Here is a 19,113-nt window from a genome sequence, read left to right as displayed (position 1 = left end):
CTATACAAGGAAGGCAACAGGTATATAAATTTCAAAAAAAAATGTTTTGTGTTTTCACGGGCCTTTGTTGACGTCAGCACAATTTTTAAACCCTTATATCTGCTTTTGCGTTCCTCGAAAACATATCATCCTATACATTATTTTAATCAGCGTTTAAACCTCTACACAATACAATAAAAGAATAAAATAAATTTCTCTAATTTTTTTGGGATCTTCACTGCTGCCTTCAGCGAAACATCTAAAACAACCTATTTTTCCATTGCCCATCTGCCTAAGTGGATTTCTCCACGTGCCTTATCGACTAGTATCTATATAATAATACGCCAGTTCCGTGTGTCTGTAACAGGCAAAGTGGATATCGTCATTTTCCTTTGATGTTGCCCAAAAATGCATATCCAATATGTTAAATTTTCTGACGTTACGGCGCGACGTCAATAATATTACTTTAACGTCAATATCCTATATTAAATTATTGAAGCCGTTACAGTGCACTTAAAACTTTGAGGCCAAATAACTTGGAAACGAGGTGGTGACGTCAATGATTTTTCACCGCGTGGGTAACTAGGGACCGCGTGGGTAACTAGGGACCACCTGGGACCAATTTGGGTAAGTTTCCCAAACCTGGGTCCTTGAATCCGTTTCGGAATGGACGGGTTGATGACGTCACCGAAAAACCTTCAAATCCTAATATCTCTGCAACCGTTTGTCAAAAATACGCGATCCTATACATTTTCTTGATAAGCGCTTCAAGACCTATACAATGAAGGCAGCAGGTATACAAATTTTTAAAAAAAAAATTTGGGGTGTTTGACTGGCCATTGCTGACATCAGCAAAATGTTAAAACCCTTATGTCTCATTAACTGCTTATAAAAAAGATATGATCATATACATTTTCTTGGTCAGCGTTTTAACATCTGCATAGTACAGGCAACGAATAAACTAAATTTCGCCAAATATTTTTGTAATTGCACTGCTGACGTCAGCAAAAAATCTAAAACAATCTACTTTTCCATTGTCCTTCTGCCTAAGTGGATTTTTCCACAGGCCTTATCGACTAGTCTATATAATAATACGCCAGTTCCGTGTGTCTGTAACAGGCAAAGTGGATATGTTCATTTTCCTTTAATCTTACCGAAATTTTCTTTGAAGTAACCGAAAAATGCATGTCTAATATGTTAAATTTTTTGACGTTACGGCGCGACGTCAATAACACTACTTTAACGTCAAAATCCAATATTAAATTAATGAAGCCGTTACAGTGCACTTAAAACTTTGAGGCCAAATAACTTGGAAACGAGGTGGTGACGTCAATGATATTTCATCGAGTGGGTAACTAGGGACCACCTGGGACCAATTTGGGTAAGTTTGCCAAACCTGGGTTCTCGAGTCCGTTTCGGAATGGATGGGTTGATGACGTCATCACAAACCCTACAAACCCCAATATCTCTGCAACCGTTTGTCAAAAGTTCATGTTCCTATACATTTTCTTGATCAGCATTTCAAGATCTATACGATGAATTCAACGGGTATACAAATTTATAAAAAAATATTTCGGTCTTGATAGGGCCATTGCTAACGTCAGCAAAATTTTTAAACCCTTCCTTAATCTCATTAACCGCTCATACCAAAAGCACATGGTCATATACATTTTCTTGATCAGCACTTTAATCTCTACACAATAGATGCAACGCGAAAACAAAATTCTAAATTTTTAATGCATAGGTTGCTGACGTCATCAAAATGTTTATCCTGCCTCAGTGGATTTTTCCACTGGCCTTATCGACTAGTCTATATAATAATACGCCAGTTCTGTCTGTCTGTGACTTTTGCAAAGTGGATAAAATTTCTTTGATAAAGTCTATAAAACATCGTCTATAAATTTGTTCTGTAAATTACCAAACTTTGACGTTAAAGCAATATTAACGTCAAAGGAAAGTATATTAAGATAAGTGAAGCCATTGCATTGCACTTTTAAATTTAAGGCTAAATAACTTGGAAACGGGTGGAAATAACTGACGTCATCTCCTGCGTAGGTAACTAGGGACCACCTTTGACCAATTTGGGTAAGTTTCCCAAACCTGGGTCCCTGAATCCGTTTCGGGAATGGACGGGTTGATGACGTCATCAAAAAACCTTCAAACCCTAATATCTCTGCAACCGTTTGTCAAAAATACACGATCCTATACATTTTCTTGATCAGCGTTTCAAGATCTATACGATGAAGGCAACAGGCATACACATTTCTGAAAAAAAAAGTTTTGTGTTCTGACATGTCTCTGCTGACGTCTTCAAAATTTAAATGACGGTTATTTTTCTCTGTTGTCCTGCCTAAGTGGATTTTTCCACGGGCCTTATCGACTAGTAAGAAATTATTAGTTAAAAACACACTAGCCGATTTCCCGTGGAAGAATCCACTGAATTTCAACCTCGACCCCAGGCTCTTTGTCTCTTTTATAACGGATGGCATAAAAAAATGCCCTGGGATCGAGGTTGCTCACAATCTGCATTATTCTATGTTTATCAACGCTGAAACAAAAAATCTAAAAATATAAGTATGTGCAACAAAAAAAATAATAAAAAAAAATTATGAAATAAAAATGGAAAATGTCCAAAAAAATCAAACGCGTATAACAACCGTTACGTAAAAAGAGGAATACGCTAAAACTATATACTTGCTTTGCCATTCCAGAAGTGCACCAGGAAAAAAAAGGACACCAAACATTAAAAAAAAAATCCAACATTTTTTGTTAAGTCATACAAAATCAGCTATTCAGGCTGTTGCATATGCAAAATATAAGAAATTAATAGCTGAAAACATATGAAAAAGAGAAATAAAAAACTTGAATCATTTGGTATATTGTATATCTACCAAAATATTTCAATCCAAAATATTAAAAAAACAGAAAGAACAGTTTGTCATACAAAACCAAACTTATAATCAAGAAAATCACGCGTAAAATCAAAGAAGATAACAATGCAGCGTTTTCGAATTTAAGAATCGAATATATTTCAAACGATCGTAACATATCAGATGTAAACATTGATTTAAGTTTAGGTATTAGGTTTAGGTTTATTATCAACACTGAGTCACACAGTCTGTAGTGTTTAAAACAGTAACAACGGAAAAATTACTTTTTGCAGTTTATATAAATTCTTCTCTATGATATACACGCTGTTTTTATAAGAATAGTGTGTTTTCGTTTCAGCCTCGATGCTCTTAACCTTTTGGACAAATGCTATTCTCAATATTCTCAATATCTTCTATGTCCTGAAAATATATAATGCCTTAATATAATAAATCCTGCTATAAGTTACTATAGCTAGCTAATGAAAATTTCTACATGTAACGGCCTCATTGCTTGGACACAAAAAAATTCAGTTCGTCGGATATACAATAAAAAAAGTAAACTTCTAATCAATTTTGTGCGTCATACAAATGTTTATATTTAAAACAAACAATCAAGCTTAGACATATTCTTAGGATATTCTAAACTTCTGATCCATTTTTCCGAGTATATTCTTACAAAAAAAGTGCTTAAAGATAATTAACTCCTATATATACGGAGGTGTGGCACTCAAGGGCTAAAATATGCTGATATCAGCAGCAAAAATCTAAAAATCATAAGGCAGAACCACATTTTTTCAAAGTTACCCAGGGTTCCTCGACGTTGTCCATCACATTGGCTAGCACTGAAACTTGTGAACGAGACGCAGTTGGAAGCTAAGGAATCGTGGCTTCGAACTGAAGACATGCTGAGAAATGCCATGAGTCGTGCAAGGGAAAGAAGAGGAAGTCTTAGTAATTTTTTTTCATTGGATTTACAAGAATTTGAGGTACCCCAGAATGAGAAGTAAAGAACAGAAACGCCTTTCCGATGTCTGATGATGAGGGATGGTCACATCTGGATAATATTTATTTTGTGATTTTAAGCTACCTAGCTAATACCATGCCAGCACTTCAGGGGCACATTTGTTATTAAATAATTAAGTGATAAAGTACAAGAGCTAAATATGTTAGTTTTATGAGGCTAGCTATACAAAAGATTTTTCAAGGCATTCTGTCATTTTAAATAAAGATAGCTACTTGCTAGCAATTTGGACCTCCCATAACAGTGAACAGTCAAGACTTGAGTATATAGCTAGTTAGGTGTGCAAGGCATTGCATGTTGGTTAAATATGTTGTCACGACAAACAGAAACCTATATTTCATAAATAAATTTCTGCAAATGTTCAGGTTTCTTTTATCGAACAGAAACCTGTTTTTCATAAATAAATATTTGTAGATTTTCAGGTTTCTTTTATGAAATAACAAAATTTTGGAAAGTATAGCCAGAAGTAATATTCGCTTGGAGCCGGAAGACGTAAAGTCTCTGTCCAGGTTAAGACTTAGTAAAGGGTAAACTGTGTCATACGGAGGACACTTAGTGTAATGTGTTACAAATCCAGTGGAGTGCTTATAGCATAAAGGTATAATACATTTTTTATAAACCAACATTCACAGGACTTATGATGAAGCCTATTGTTACTTCTGCAAAGCAAATACAGTTGTTTAGCATTTTTCATCTTGCATAATAAGTTCCTGTAGATATTCAAAAATTAATTGTGAGTGGCACTAGGCTGAGCGATTAGTGCAAGTAAACGTGTTGCAGATCCAGGTGGACAAAAAAATAACTTCTAACAACTTTGTATTTATAGAGCAGGATAAGGTATATGGTCCTAAACCTGGGACACATTTCATATGTTTAAATTATTTTAAATCCTGAGAATCACTTTGAATGTTATCTGTACACATGGCTTGTCAAAATAATATGCTTTCAAAAAAGGTTTATCGGCGTCCCCAAAAATGGCTAAATTCAGGAACTCAAGAATTATAATAGTAGCAAAAAAATTTTTTGGTTCATTTCATCAAACTGGTCTAAAACATATAATATACTAAGTTTCAAGTCATTATTTCAATTTTTACTGAAGTAATAGGACTTTTACTTATTATGGTTTTAGCATAGTTTTTCATACTGCTGACACCAAAATGGCTGCAGGGACTAATCGGTTTGAAATTAATTTATATTATTTTTATAACAACCTTTTTCTATTTATGTGTTTTTATTTTCCTGCAAAAGTTGTTCCATAGCTTATGTATATCACATTATGATAAGGACGAAAAAGTTACTGTGCGACATGGGTTTTAAACCTTTTAAATTTCCAGCGAGAAATTTGAAAACTAATAAATGACAAAATCGCAAAAGTTCATCTTAAAAATTTTCAATTTTTGTTAATGTGAAAGTAATCCACTTGAAAAGGTTTCTGAGGTTTTTTATGAAGAAATCTTCCATATTACCCATATGGGGTAACTTGATGAACAATGAGATTTCCCGCAGGTGTTCTGTAGTATGTGTAATATAATTTTAAAAACTGCGATGTAATTTTCCTCCTAAGTTTTGATTTTAAACCCAGCTAAAAAGCTCAGCCTTGTCCTTTCATACTTAGTCTAGCTAGCTATAGTGAAAAAATTTAATATTTAAACTTGACCTATTTTACTGAGTATTAAGTAATAAATGCTAGTTTAATCCTTAATGTAGCTATATAGGGTAGCTAAGCTACCTGTAAGAACAACATAAAACAACGTCGAGGCTGTTCTCTTTTGTAAACAAACCCAGTGGTATTTTTGTAATAAGTACCAAAATTTATGTGTGCATTTCTTGCGCTTATGAGTGTAATCAAAGTACCCTGTGCGTAAATCCTAAAAATTTATGTCATTGGCTCACTCTTTACGAATGACACCACATAACAAAAAAAACCGTGCTTTGCTATTTCCCTTAACCTCTACCGAGATGTGGTTGTGATATATATCAGAATTAATTGTCTTTAAAGAAAATATTTTTCAAAGACACAAAAAGAAAGTTAATAAGGAAAATTTAGCTCTGAAAGAAACGGCTAAAAACCGTTATGCACCCATATTCATTTCTCTACCAAATAATCTAAACAACACATTTGCTTTTAGCGTTAGAGTTCTCTCAATAAAACTCCAATCAATTTTTTACTTCGAATACTAAACTTTGCTTCATCCCAAAGAGAACGAATTGAAAATGTATAGCTAATATTGCCTAATACATTTCCAATCAATTATTTTTGTGATGTTAAATCATCTTTCGTTAGAAATATTTCTAACTAACAACACCAACTTCGTTCGACAACAACAGTTTTTTTTTTACATTTCAGATTCGAATTACATTCATATTCGAATTCGATAGATCTTCTATAAAAGGAAGCAACCTCGGTCCCAGAACACAAAAACGAGGCTTAGGCTAACCTTATGATGAGTAAACATTGTTTGAAATAACTTTTTTCAGGATTAATTTAAAAAAGAGACAACCTTCTTCGCTTCGGTTTTCTTTTTCAGTTGATAAACAACTTTTTAAATGACATGTTCATGTGAACGTATGTTAATGTATATGTTTCTTTAAAGTGATAAACAACTTGTTTCCGTTAGATACGCGCGCACATTGTAAACCGGGGGTAAAATTAAATTATTCTATCTATAACGACCCCGTGGGACTTTTAAAATAAAATAACAAATACAAACGTTTACAAAAAAAAATAGAAATAGTTTTAATAAAATAAAAAACAGAGTTTTATTTTTTAAAGTAATAAGAAAAGAGAATTAAATGTTTAAATAGTAACCCCCTGATTTGCGTTTTTTTAACTTGGTTAAATTTAGCGTAACGCCACGTCGCTAGAAGACCCGTACTTTGCGTGTCGTGGACTCACAGTTTTACTCACGCTAGGGAATTAATATATAAGATAAAAGAGAAATATAAAAACTTGAATCAGTTGATATAATTGTATATCTACCGAAATATTTCAGTCCAAAATATTAAAAGAACAGTGTGCCTTACAGACCCAAACTTATAATCAAGAAAATCACGCATAAAATCAAAGAAGATAACAATGCAGTGTTTTCGAATTTAAGAAGCGAATATATTTCAAACGGTCGTAAAGTAACAGATGTAAACATTGATTTAAGTTTAGGATTTAGGTTTTTTATAACGACATCAACACTGTATTACACAGTCTGTACTGTTAAACACAGTAGCAACGGAAAAATTACTTCTCTAGGATATACACGCTGTTTTTATAACAATAGTATGTTTTAGTTTCAGCCTCGATGTTCTTAACTTTCATGACAAATACTATCCTCATTTTTAATATATTCTTAGCATGACTATGGCTTGAAAATATATAATGCCTTAATAAAATAAAGCATGCTATAAGTTATTATAGCTAGCTAATGGCATTTTCTACTACATGTAACGGCCTATTGCTTGGACACAAAAAGTGCAGTTCGTTTGATATACAATAAAAAAAGTAAACTTCTAATCAATTTTGTGCGTCATACAAATGTTCATATTTAAAACAAGCTATTAAGCTTAGACATATATTCTTGCAAAAATAAGTGCTTAAAGAAAATATTTTTACGGCGCAAGGCACAAGAAACTTAATATTTAAGGAAAAATTTAGGTCAGAAAGAAACGGCTAAAAAATCGTTATACACCCAAATTCATTTCCCTACTAAAAAATCTAAACAACACAACTTTCTCAGTGAGTAGCTTGCTAGCGTTCTCCTAACAAAACTCCAATCAGTTTCTTACTATGAATACTAAACTTCGTTTCATCCCAAAGAGAACGAATTGAAGATGTATACAATTGCCTGAAACATTTCCAATCAGTTCTCTTTGTGATGTTAAATCATCGTACGTTAGAAACATTTCTAACTACAACACCAACTTCGTTTGACAACAACACAACAGTTTGTTTTTTACATTTCAGATTCGAATTACATTCATATTCGAATCCGATAGAATTTTTATAAAAGGAAGCAACCTCGGTCCCAGAACACAAAAATGGAATATAGAAAAACAAATATAAGCTTTAATTTAACCTCATGATGAGTAAACAATGTTTGAAATAACTTTTTCCAGGATTACTTTGAAAAACAGACAACCTTCTTCGCTCCGCTTTTCTTTTTTAGTTGATAAACAACTTGTTTCCGTTAGATACGGCGTAGACATTAATCCGGGGGTAAAATTAAATTATTATATTTGTAACGACTCCGTGGGGCTTTTAAAATAAAAACAAAACAAATAAAAACGTTTAAAAATAAATCTAACATTCCTGCTGAAAACATTTCGGATTATTTTAAAAGGACAACAACTATTCCAATGTTGGACCATTTAAATTCTGAATTGAAGTTACGTTTTGACATATCTACTGTGACTTCTTATCAGGGCTTGTCAATTACTCCATCTAAGATGATGTTTTTAGTTAGTAAACATGGTCTATTGGGATTGAAAGACAAATTTACAGCTTTTTGGAGAGTACGGAGCCCATTTCCTCATTAAATAAGCCAAATAAAAAAGAAAAAGGAAGTACGGTGGAGAGTTTATAGGATTTCTATAAGATTTCCTTGCCTCGTCCCCCTATACATCAGATTTATACATAAGATTTATTTTGAAGGAAAGAGTAGAAAAATTCTAAAAAGAACAGTCATCTTTTTTGCAAACACAATTTCCGTTACTTTATATACATATAACAAATCACTTTTTGTGGGATGTGGATTTACATAATGTCATGCGACCAGTTCACAAAAAGGAGGAATGTCTTGTGTCTATTTATTTTTACGTCCGTACAGAGCAAACAAAAATACATCAATGAAGTGTTCATCAAAAGCGTCATATAAATGCTTATTTTATGAGTTCGATTCTGAAGAAAGCATATGGATGAGTATATGTCGCGTAATAAATCTGCAGATGTAACATAACTCCCTGTGTATTCAGCATATTATCGTCCGATGGAATATCACAAAGAAACTCAAGAACATTTAAATGTTTTGACACGCTATACAGCTGTTTCAATGCAACGGTTGATTCTGAATTGATTCGTAACTTGAAACTTTCAATTAAATTACAGTTCCAAGCCATATAACTATTTTGATAGCAGCAGCAACTTATTAAACGCGAATATTGTGTTCGGTTGACAGAAGCTAGCTCCTGAACGGCTCAGAACATCAGTACAAGCTCTAAATTCTTTCAATCCTTGTTCCCCTTCAGATAAGTCAAATGAAACAAGATAGTGTTTAACCTGCCAGTGAAAACTAAAATGTTATAATCTGTTGCTCGACTTAATATCAGTGTTATCAATGAAGATCTTTGGTTCTTTAATGTGCGATTTTCCAGATACCATAATTCTGTTTTCTGATTTTTTTTTAATTTAGTAAATTTTAGCGTAACGCCACGTCTTAGGGGAGTAAACACATAAGCCGTAAGAATGACTAATGATTTTTGTGCCGTAGACAGCCATAGTCACTCACACAAAGGTATTAAAATAGAGGATTGTGACGTACCGTCAAAGGAACTAATTTTTCTTTGAGCAATTAGGACATAGTTTCTCGCTTATTTTTAAGGGATAAAAGTGAATATCCCCATTGCTCGTACAAACACAGACTAAGCGTATTATTCATTTTTAATAGGGGAAAAAGAGCGTGTCCTCTTTATTCGACATGATACCTACGAGACACAATGGAGATCAATGGAAAATATTTTTGCAAAATATTTCAAAAACACTGGGTAACTTCCAATCGCTATCAGCAAAGTCTTTATTTATTTTTGCATAATTGGTAAAGTCATAAAGTGAATAGACCTAATTTCATAACAATTTTCCATTCCGCGAAATATACACCAAAATACTCAATAACATGGAAACGAGGTTAGTTATGACAAATTATTAGTTTGCAGCGAAGCAGTGCATGTTTCCGACGTTCTGCAATAAGTCGGGGAGGAAGTTTCTTTTCGATTTTTGCACTACAATGTAACCAACTTTTCCGGTTATGCGCATGCGTATCATCAGGATAGTATCGTATCTCCGGGCAAGCCTCGTTCTTTGATAGCGTGGCAAGCATCGCAAACTTTAACTGTCATCAATATTAATTACTATAACTTTTCGTTTTATGTACCTAAACGGCGCAAATAATCAAGAAAATGTTGACGCGGAGAAGAACCGCTGGATATCGACAACTGTAAAGTGCAAGCTTCACGTTTTTTTTTAAAAAAATACGCACAAAAGATGCAATCCACATTTTGCAGTGGATATTAAGAAAGTTTTATATCAAGTTGCTGATCACATGTCGGTCGATGTCAAATACAAAGATCATATGTTTTATAAAATATGTCATACGATGTACCACTCCATACCACCTCCATAATACCAAGAAACAAATAGAAAGTGATGACTTTGTTGATTTTCCTGACCAATTTAACTGCAGGAGTAAATTAAAGGTACAAAGTATGAAGAATGTTGTAATTGAGATAGGCCGTCAAGAGTTAATCCAATAACTTTGCTATAAATTCCTGGCAAAAATTTTTTCAATAACCGCGCTTAGAACCTGAGTTTAACACAATTGATTTTGTAAATCAACTTTATGTCGAAAAAATACCTTCAAAAAAATGTTATAGCATTGTTCAAACATTGTAATACTTAGGACAAATCACAAAGAGATTGATTTAGTTTCCTGAAGCGATACATACGGCGTTTACAGTTAAATATGTTGAAGAAATTCATGCTATTTTTGACTGGTTCTAATATTTTGGATATCAGAAACTTTAAAAATAATGTGAAAATTCGTTCAGGAACGAAAGTAATTGAATTTTGTGCAGGTAGTAGTTCAAGATCCCCCCCCCTCCCGTCATAATATTTTCGAAATACGCTGGACCGAATAGGGTTAAGCCAGAAAGCGTATTTTCAAGGAGACCAATAGCTCACACCTATGGTCCACGCGCTAAAGTTCCAAGTACATACAACAACTTTTGCGAACTACGTAAAGAATGTCATACTTCAGCGCTACATACTTCAAAACACAAGATACAGATACACCAGCAGGGGATTGAAAGATTATTTGCTGCTTCGTAATCATGACTCAGATTCCCTGTGAACAAAAAATAGTTCTTTCCTTTTTTGTGCAACACAGCGACTAATGTGAGATTTATACATGAGTATTTTCTATATTTCATTTCTATGATTATTTGCAACAAAACTATCATTGATTGAAAGTTTTCTGCCTCGTATAAATGAGGGAGATGATTTTGTCCCATCTGAAACTGTATTCGAGTTTGAATGTTACCTTGGTCGACAGGCTACGAAACTTTTATACTTATTATCAGAAAATTGGGGTAAAAGAAAAAAAGTACTAGAAGTAAATTTTTACATTCGGGAGGTAAAAATAAAATTGCGAGAAGTGAAGCAAGTGTGGGATTTATTTGAACCATCGTGCCATCAAAAAAGTGCAGGAAATAAAGTGCGTTTTTTGACTCTCAACATATCATAAAATTGGTCAACCAAAGGAAATAGATGATGTAATTAACTGTAGTAGTAGTCAATTGTTGTTTATAGTTCTAAATTTCACAGGAAAGGTGGAATTGAATTTATTATAAACGCATTTTCACATGCGCTCCAACTTATTGTACCGTGCAATATGTGTGGGTGAGTGCGTGGGGATTTAACCACTTCCATGGCTTTTTAATGGCTTATGCAGTGCTGATGAACATAACACAAAAGAGAATTATTGGCAAGGTTAAAAATTTGTCAACGTCAGACAGACACAAAGACATAGACAGACAGAGAGACAGACAGATCATTTCAATTTCACAGACCAAATTCCTACCTGAATATCAGCATCAATATCACCTTGAGGAGAAATCTGTGCTGCTGCAAGATACAAGTATTGAATTTCTTTAAACATGGCAGAACTAATCAATGACGGCGTAAAAAGTGCGGATTTTACAGAGGAAGAAGACGAACCCAGTAAGTGAAAATACCTTAAACGAAAGATGGAAGAAATAATCATGGTCTGACATACGTAGAAATAGTATTTTTTTTAAAAAGTAAAAAGTAATAACCTTGGGTGATGTTCAATCCATGCTTTTAGTGCATTGCATGCCTAAAATTAAAAAAATACCTGTAAATAAAAACGTGGAACCCACTTGTCAAATCATACATATGGAGTAGTGCAATAGATTGGCTAATCCTTGCGTCGATGTGGCAGCGTTCTTCAGGAAAGTTCTATCAAACTACATATTTAAGTTGTTTAAAATTGAGTATTTCAACGGAATCACAATGCCTACGATTTTTTAGCGTAAGCAAAAAGCCATTTTGCTGTCTCCTTCAAACTTTAATGTGTAAGTGGTTAAAATATTGGTAATTATGACTTATTTCTGCAGCCAGGAGAGCATGTGGTGTTGTTAATAAAAAATTTCAAATATGTCAATACGGGCGAGAAGACCATATGTTATTTAGAAGAGACCGCAATTGAAAGTATTTTTTATGTTACTAAAATACCAAATATTGTTTTCTTAGTTTTATTTTTGTTTGTAAAGTTCGTTATAGCTAGTGAAAATGTAGACACATTAGGCATGGAAATATCATTTTTCTTTGCATCAAAACGAGCAAGTTCTTGTTATATATTGCCATAGCTACCGTATTCCCCAACGCAGGAATAGCATTCCAACCTTAGAAATAAAGGCGGGTTTACTTACTTTTATTTTTTTTAAAGCATGAAAATCAGATAAGCATTATTTTTTTAAGTTATATTTAAAATATCACATAAGTATAGAACTCTGTTTACTTCCAATCCTTTGACTACGTAGGAGTCGAATTAGCGTCACAGCAAGGGAATATTACTGACATGCTGCCTAACTTGTCTGAGATATGAGAACCGAGGCCCATATACCATATTGGCCATAATCACTAAATTTTGAGATATCAAAATGGAAGTCCATATGGAAGAGAACACGATGGATAAACTATCTCGCTGCATAAACTATCTCGCATGTCAATGTCAACTACACCTCACTGCGACAATATATTTTTAATTTAGTCATTTCACAAAACTTAAAAATTGAACGAACGAAGTCAAACTATTTCAAAAGGGGAAGTTAATCGAAATTTTTTTTTTAATAATTCATTCAATTAACCCATAAAATCACAAAAAATGATTTAGTTTTTCAATGTTGTGTTTTCTTCGTAAACCAGCAGAATTGTCATTTCTTTCCGCGTTTGGTCTGGGACCTAACAAAAATAATGACGTATTATCTTGTATACACACAAATAGTTACGCTTTCTTTCTCTTTAAGTTGTCTACTGCTAAACACTTCTCAAAACAAGTTCGTTAATACCACAAAACAAAACTCTTTTGTTTAATTTTTGATCACGTTATCGAGCTTAGTCAGAATACACCCCTTGGATACGAACAAAAAATTGTCCAAAAAAGAGCTGTTCAATAGCATATTGGCATAACAAGAAAAAAGGAAGGAAAAAGCGTTATATTAAATATGTTAATCAAACACAAAAAGAAAACAATGCAGAGGGGGTAAAACTCATAAAAAAAAAGAAAACTCACTTTATACAATATCTGTTTAACTTAATAAAAGGACAGATAAGTTAAAATAAGCACCCAGAACCTAGAATTTATGTTTATTTTGACTGAACCTTGCGGTTTCTCCTTACAGGGACAACTCTCTAAACACATTTACGTGTAAACTGATCTGGAGAATTTTGATCAAAAATTTGAAAGAGAAAGCGTGATTCTTCATGTTAGATTGTTTTTGACTTTTGCTCTCTAAAAATAATTTTTGGTTAACTTCTCCTAAGTCCCTGAGTTCAAGGTATGTATATACCATGACTTAGGGGATTGGTCTACTTCAAATTTCTTGATTTTCTAAGTTGTTTGAAACCCTGAATATTGCTACCTATTGAACCCATGTATATTGTTAATGGCAGATATCAGCAGCAAAAATCTAAAAAATCATAAGGCAAAACCACCTTTTTTTGAAATTACCCAAGTCCTGTGACTTGTCCAAAGTTTGGCTACAATGAAACTTGTGAAAGTGACACAACTAAACTTCGCAGTTGGAAGCTAAGTAAGAATCATCACCAAGAACAGAAGACGATGCAAAGAAATGCCATAAGTATTGCAAGTAAAAGAAGAGGAAGTTTTAAACAATTTTTTTAATTAAATTTAGAAGACTTTGAGGCATCCCACAAGGAAAATTAAAGAAGAGAAACCCTTTTCTGATGTCTATGGTTGAAAATGGCCACATATTGATAATTTTTATTTTTAGATTTTAAGCCACATAGTACCATGCCAGCACACCAGAGACACAATTTTTTTTAAATTATGGTTCAAAGCAGCTATATACGTTATGTTTAGCTAGCTAGCATAGTTTTCAGAGGATTCTGTCTTTTTTAATAGAGGTTGCTAGCTATTTGGACCTTTAATAACCTTCTTTTACTATCTTCCCATAACAGTGAACATTCAAGAATTGAGTATATAGCTTGTTAGGTATGTAAGGTATTGTATGATGGTTGAAGATGTTGTCACAGCGAACAGAAACTTATTTTTCATAAATAAATTTTCACAGATTTTCAGGTTTCTTTCATGAAATAAAAAAATTGGGAAACTATAGTAAAAAATGATATTCGCTAAAAGTTCTTACAATGATAAGGCATTGTTGTTGTAGCTCTAGGCCTGAAGTTTCAGACTAGGTTGAACACTTAAAGTACAGCGTAAACTGCGTCATCCATAGGGCACTTAGTATATACGTGTCACAAATCCAGTGGAGTATTTATAATAATACAGCATTTAAGGTTGTTTCATTTTTTTTTAAAAAAAACCTAACACGGCACAGTCAGGTGGAGCACTTTAGTGCAGGTAAATCAAGTGAAGCGCACACACCATTATAGTGTTGCGGCTGTAACATATTTTTCAAAAAATAACTTTCCCGCAACAAAGGCTGAAATAGAAACACAGTTTACAACCGTTGTGACTCCGTCATAGCAAAAACAATTGGTCAATATTATTTTATTTTGCGAAATAGTTTTTGTAATAGTTAAAAAATTAATTGTGACACCGGACTGAGCGCTTAGTACAGTTAAATGGTGTTACACAGGTGTAGGGATAATAAAAAAAAAAACTTTCTTGTAGACTCTTTTTAAATGAAAACACAAGAAACAGTCCTTCGTTTCTTGCACAGGGCTAAGCGGTTAGTCCAGTTAAACATTGTTGCACATTTGTACAGGCGTGATTCCCAAGAAAGTTTAAAAATTAATATGTGTAGCTAGCTACCTAGCTAAACTGCATTTGGCATAAGATTTATTGCTGAGAATATTGCCATATTGATAGCCAAACTGAATTTTTATACTCTTACTTTTTTGGGTAAATATATGAGCTAGCTAAGTGTCTACATCCTCGACATAAAAATAAATGTTGGGTTGGAGAGAAACCTCTTATACCAAACAAAATTAGTAAAAACTAAGGCTATTAGCTAGCTAGCCTTCAAAATATTCGTTAGATCTGTACGTAGCTAAAAAACGTGACAATATATTTATCTTCACATTTTAGAACATAAACAAATATTACAAATATAAAAAGCTTATAGAAGACAAAAAGGTGAAACAGACTTAGAAACAACACTGACCACCATTACTTTTTAAAAAATAAAATGGCCATTATGTTTCTTCGTTGGCATGTCTAGGCCGCGAAAGTCTTGATTGGTTTTTCAAAGAATCAGGCGTTTTGATTGGTATACACGTGCGAGCGGTCAAAACAAAGTCAGTTAAACTGTCAGTAAAACCATCCTATTTGTTTTCTGTGCCTCCTAAGCGGAATCGGCAATTAAGGTCACAGGGGTAAATTATTATTAAAAATGCCGCATTTAAATATGAATTCATTTTAATCACTTAATTTGTTTTTTAAATTAGAGGTTTATTAATTAAATTAATTAAATTATGTAAGGAAATAAATTAATTTCTGTAATTTATTTTGATAAATCATAAGATTTCCAATTAAACAACCCCCTGGTTTCTAAAAATTCGCGGAAAGATCAAAGGAATATCGGTAACCCTTTGGAACAGACAAAATACGGCTATTATTATAGAGACACTAGGGTAAAATGAAAAATTTACACCCTCTGTGCGACATTTGTTTTGAACCTAAGATATACAGCCCTGCAAATCCAAATGTTGTTCTTCTTACAGTCACATACAGGATTAGGCTAGCATTTATTAGTTAATACTAAGTGAAATGGGAAAGTTTGAATTTCGACAAATTTGTGCCATTGGCTCACTTTTCACGAATAACAACATGTAATACAAAAACCGTGCTTTGCTATTTTCCATAACCTATATCGAGATTTGGTTATGATATACAGCCGTGTAAATCCAAAGTACTGAAATTTTGATGACCTACAATGAAAATGAGGTCTGCAAAGCTGATTTAGAGGCACTTCGGGATCGGCACATATTATGTTCTCCTTTATTATGGGATTTAAATTAAAAATTTAACATCAATAAATATATACGCTCCTTTTAAAAGTTTTTTTCAATTTTCTATAATTTATTTATTTTTTTCGATCAGCGGCAGTGGCATGTTTATTTTTAAAGTCATAAGCACAGGAAACTTTGTGTACTAAACAATCTACGTTGCAATATACAGACTATTTTTAAAACCTCTTGATATTTTAGGTAAGCAATAACAAAGATTCTCAAGCAATCCGACAAAGAGAAATAATTTTTCCTCACCCTTAAAGCAAAGTCGGTTCTGCCAACGTTATAAAGACGTGTTCTCTGCATGCCGTGTCACATATAGGGTGGCATGTTGCTTAATGTTGCTTACGTTTCCCTTTACAGGCTATATTGTTACTTCTGTAATTAAACTTTTATTCATGTTATTCATACGAAACATACATGAATTTTAGAAAAAGATATATCTCGGAACTGTTTTATTTACCCAAGTCAGCCTGAGCCGTTGCTTACAAGTAGCCTCGTTTTTAGACCTTTTTTAGTATGTTTGATTTCAAGCTGACCACAGTTTCTTGTTGTATTTAAAAGCAGTTGCACTTTCAGATATGGCAATTTTCCAGTCCGTGCAAATAATCTGTGTCCTTCAGAGACTTATGCATCACATGATACCTTAAAAATTTACTTTAGCAAATTTAAGGAAAAACCAGACAGTTGTGTATAAGACGTCTGATTAGTCAATACCTGCGATTGAAGCGATTCATTTGTATAACTAACAGCAAGCGCCATACGCGCAGTAAGATTGCCCGGTTGAAGTTCCACGCATCTAAAGTTAGAAGAATTTAATTGAATATATTGGCACAGTTTTTTTTTAAATATATTCCCCTGACTTTTCTTTAAATTCAAGGGGGAAAAAAGATTTATTTTTTGTTTTAAGTTATATTGTTTTCTCTCACACTTAGGTTGGGACTAGTAACTGCTGAAATAAGGGCTAAACTAGGTGTTGAATTGAACAAAGCTTCTACCTCATGACGTAAGTATGCAACTGATATGATTAACTTGTATAAAAAATGTGAAAAGAAACCTACCTGACAGTCTCATCTGAGAGACATTAGCTTACACATGAATAAAAGATCAAGAATGTTATGCATACTTATTAAGGGCAGCTATAGCTAACATCTCTTGCTCATTCTCGGCTTGACTTGTGCCCAGGTATTGCCATGCCTAAAGATTTCAGCAGTAATAACAAAATTACATTATAATAGATTTAAAAAAGTTACAGCTGGTTGATCTTATGCATACGTGTTGGGTAACAAACAACAGCAGTTAAATAACTGCAACTACAAACATTTAATAAAATATACTTTAGGAGCATAATCTTTCGCAATATCAGAAATCGTTGGCTAATACATTAACAAAACCATATAACCTTCTATTACCTCGGCGTGTTCAGGTTTCGCTCTAACCTAAGAGATATAAAAACGCTAGTAGTTATTGAAGCGAAACTTATAAGTATGTATAAAGTTTGTGTACGAGGCAGGTTACTCCAGTACAGTTAAATCCAGAAGCACGACTTTCGTGTAAAAGCAAAATCAAATTGCAATAACCAAACACCTTTACGTTGAATAAAAACAACCTTTTGTATGATCATTGACCTTTGCTGCTAATAAGCAAAGGAAATTTAGTGGCACTTACAGCTTCCTCAAACAGTAGTATTGCACTGATCAGGTCACCTTGCCTCAGCATTTTTAATCCTTCCTCAAAAGCATTTTCGTGATTTGCAAATGGGTTGGCTTCTTCAAACTCATATTCCTAAACACAATGAAAGACAGGGTAAATTTTACATGTGCGTGAAAACGAGCGGGTTACTGTGCTTTTATATTTTACAACTTAAATATGAAATTTGCGTTCCAAGAATGTTAGGGGCTACAAACCAGTTAAAATGCTTACATTCTGTATATCCGGCGCACATATTAAAAATCCGGCAAACGCTTTTTTTTTTGAAAAGTATATTACAAAGAAGTATTTCAGCGAGACTTATTCTGGATGAAAACATGACCAAGGCTGGAGAAGATAAAATAGCCAGTTTGTTTTTCGCTGCCATCAGCTCGACTTTCGTGTAAGTCACTAAAGTCAAAATCCAACAGCCGTTTCGCAGCTCCTTTAACAAATACAAGAATCCTTGCACAACAATAAGTAATTGTAGTAAATATTTTCGATTAAGCTGAGTCAGCACATTTTAGCAGACCTTATTTCTGGCGAGAATCGAGACATTCACTGAAATATATTTACACTATCTACCGTAAACCAATTAAGGACAAAAATAAGCACCTACACTTTGATCGAGTTGTAAATAAGCACCCAGTGCAGGTTGTGAAAAACAATAGACCTATTTCCATATCCATTTGGTTCCGCAAAATATGCATACTCAAAATGCAGAATAACATGAAAACGAGATTAGTTATGAGCAAAATTTTAGTTTGCAGTGAAGTAGTGCAGATATCGTTTGTTTACTTCTAATATTTGCAAAATTAATATGTCATACAGATTGTTATTAACATTTGGTGATAATATGGGATAATAGCATGTATAATTGGGCCGTTCTAATGCTTTTTTTATTATTCTTGGTGTTAAATGAGCTAGCTTAGAATATGATATAAGTAGCTATAGCTAGCTAGATGGCTGGCTGATTTGTTCTAAACAAACGTGAAATTTCAAGCTGTTTACCAAAATTGGTGATGTTGCTGATATATATCCTGTGTCTCCAGTTA

At 33.4% G+C, this 19,113-nt stretch overlaps 1 protein-coding gene across 3 annotated transcripts in view; it reads right to left on the bottom strand.

Moving 5' to 3' along the window:
- Window positions 1-19,113, bottom strand: part of LOC130641586 (peroxisomal targeting signal 1 receptor-like) — a 94,577-nt gene that overhangs the window by 23,506 nt on the left and 51,958 nt on the right. For all 3 annotated transcript variants that reach the window (XM_057448458.1, XM_057448457.1, XM_057448459.1), the window contains exons 10-15: window positions 18,038-18,154; window positions 17,782-17,808; window positions 17,496-17,566; window positions 17,087-17,168; window positions 11,947-11,987; window positions 11,712-11,865 (exon numbers count right to left, since the gene is read on the bottom strand). In XM_057448458.1, the coding sequence (XP_057304441.1) occupies window positions 11,712-11,865; window positions 11,947-11,987; window positions 17,087-17,168; window positions 17,496-17,566; window positions 17,782-17,808; window positions 18,038-18,154 (492 nt within the window). The remainder of the gene's footprint in view (window positions 1-11,711; window positions 11,866-11,946; window positions 11,988-17,086; window positions 17,169-17,495; window positions 17,567-17,781; window positions 17,809-18,037; window positions 18,155-19,113) is intronic.

This window comes from Hydractinia symbiolongicarpus, chromosome 4, assembly GCF_029227915.1.
Source record: "Hydractinia symbiolongicarpus strain clone_291-10 chromosome 4, HSymV2.1, whole genome shotgun sequence".
NCBI classification, from domain to species: domain Eukaryota; kingdom Metazoa; phylum Cnidaria; class Hydrozoa; order Anthoathecata; family Hydractiniidae; genus Hydractinia; species Hydractinia symbiolongicarpus.
This window is presented reverse-complemented; position numbering and strand designations above follow the sequence as displayed.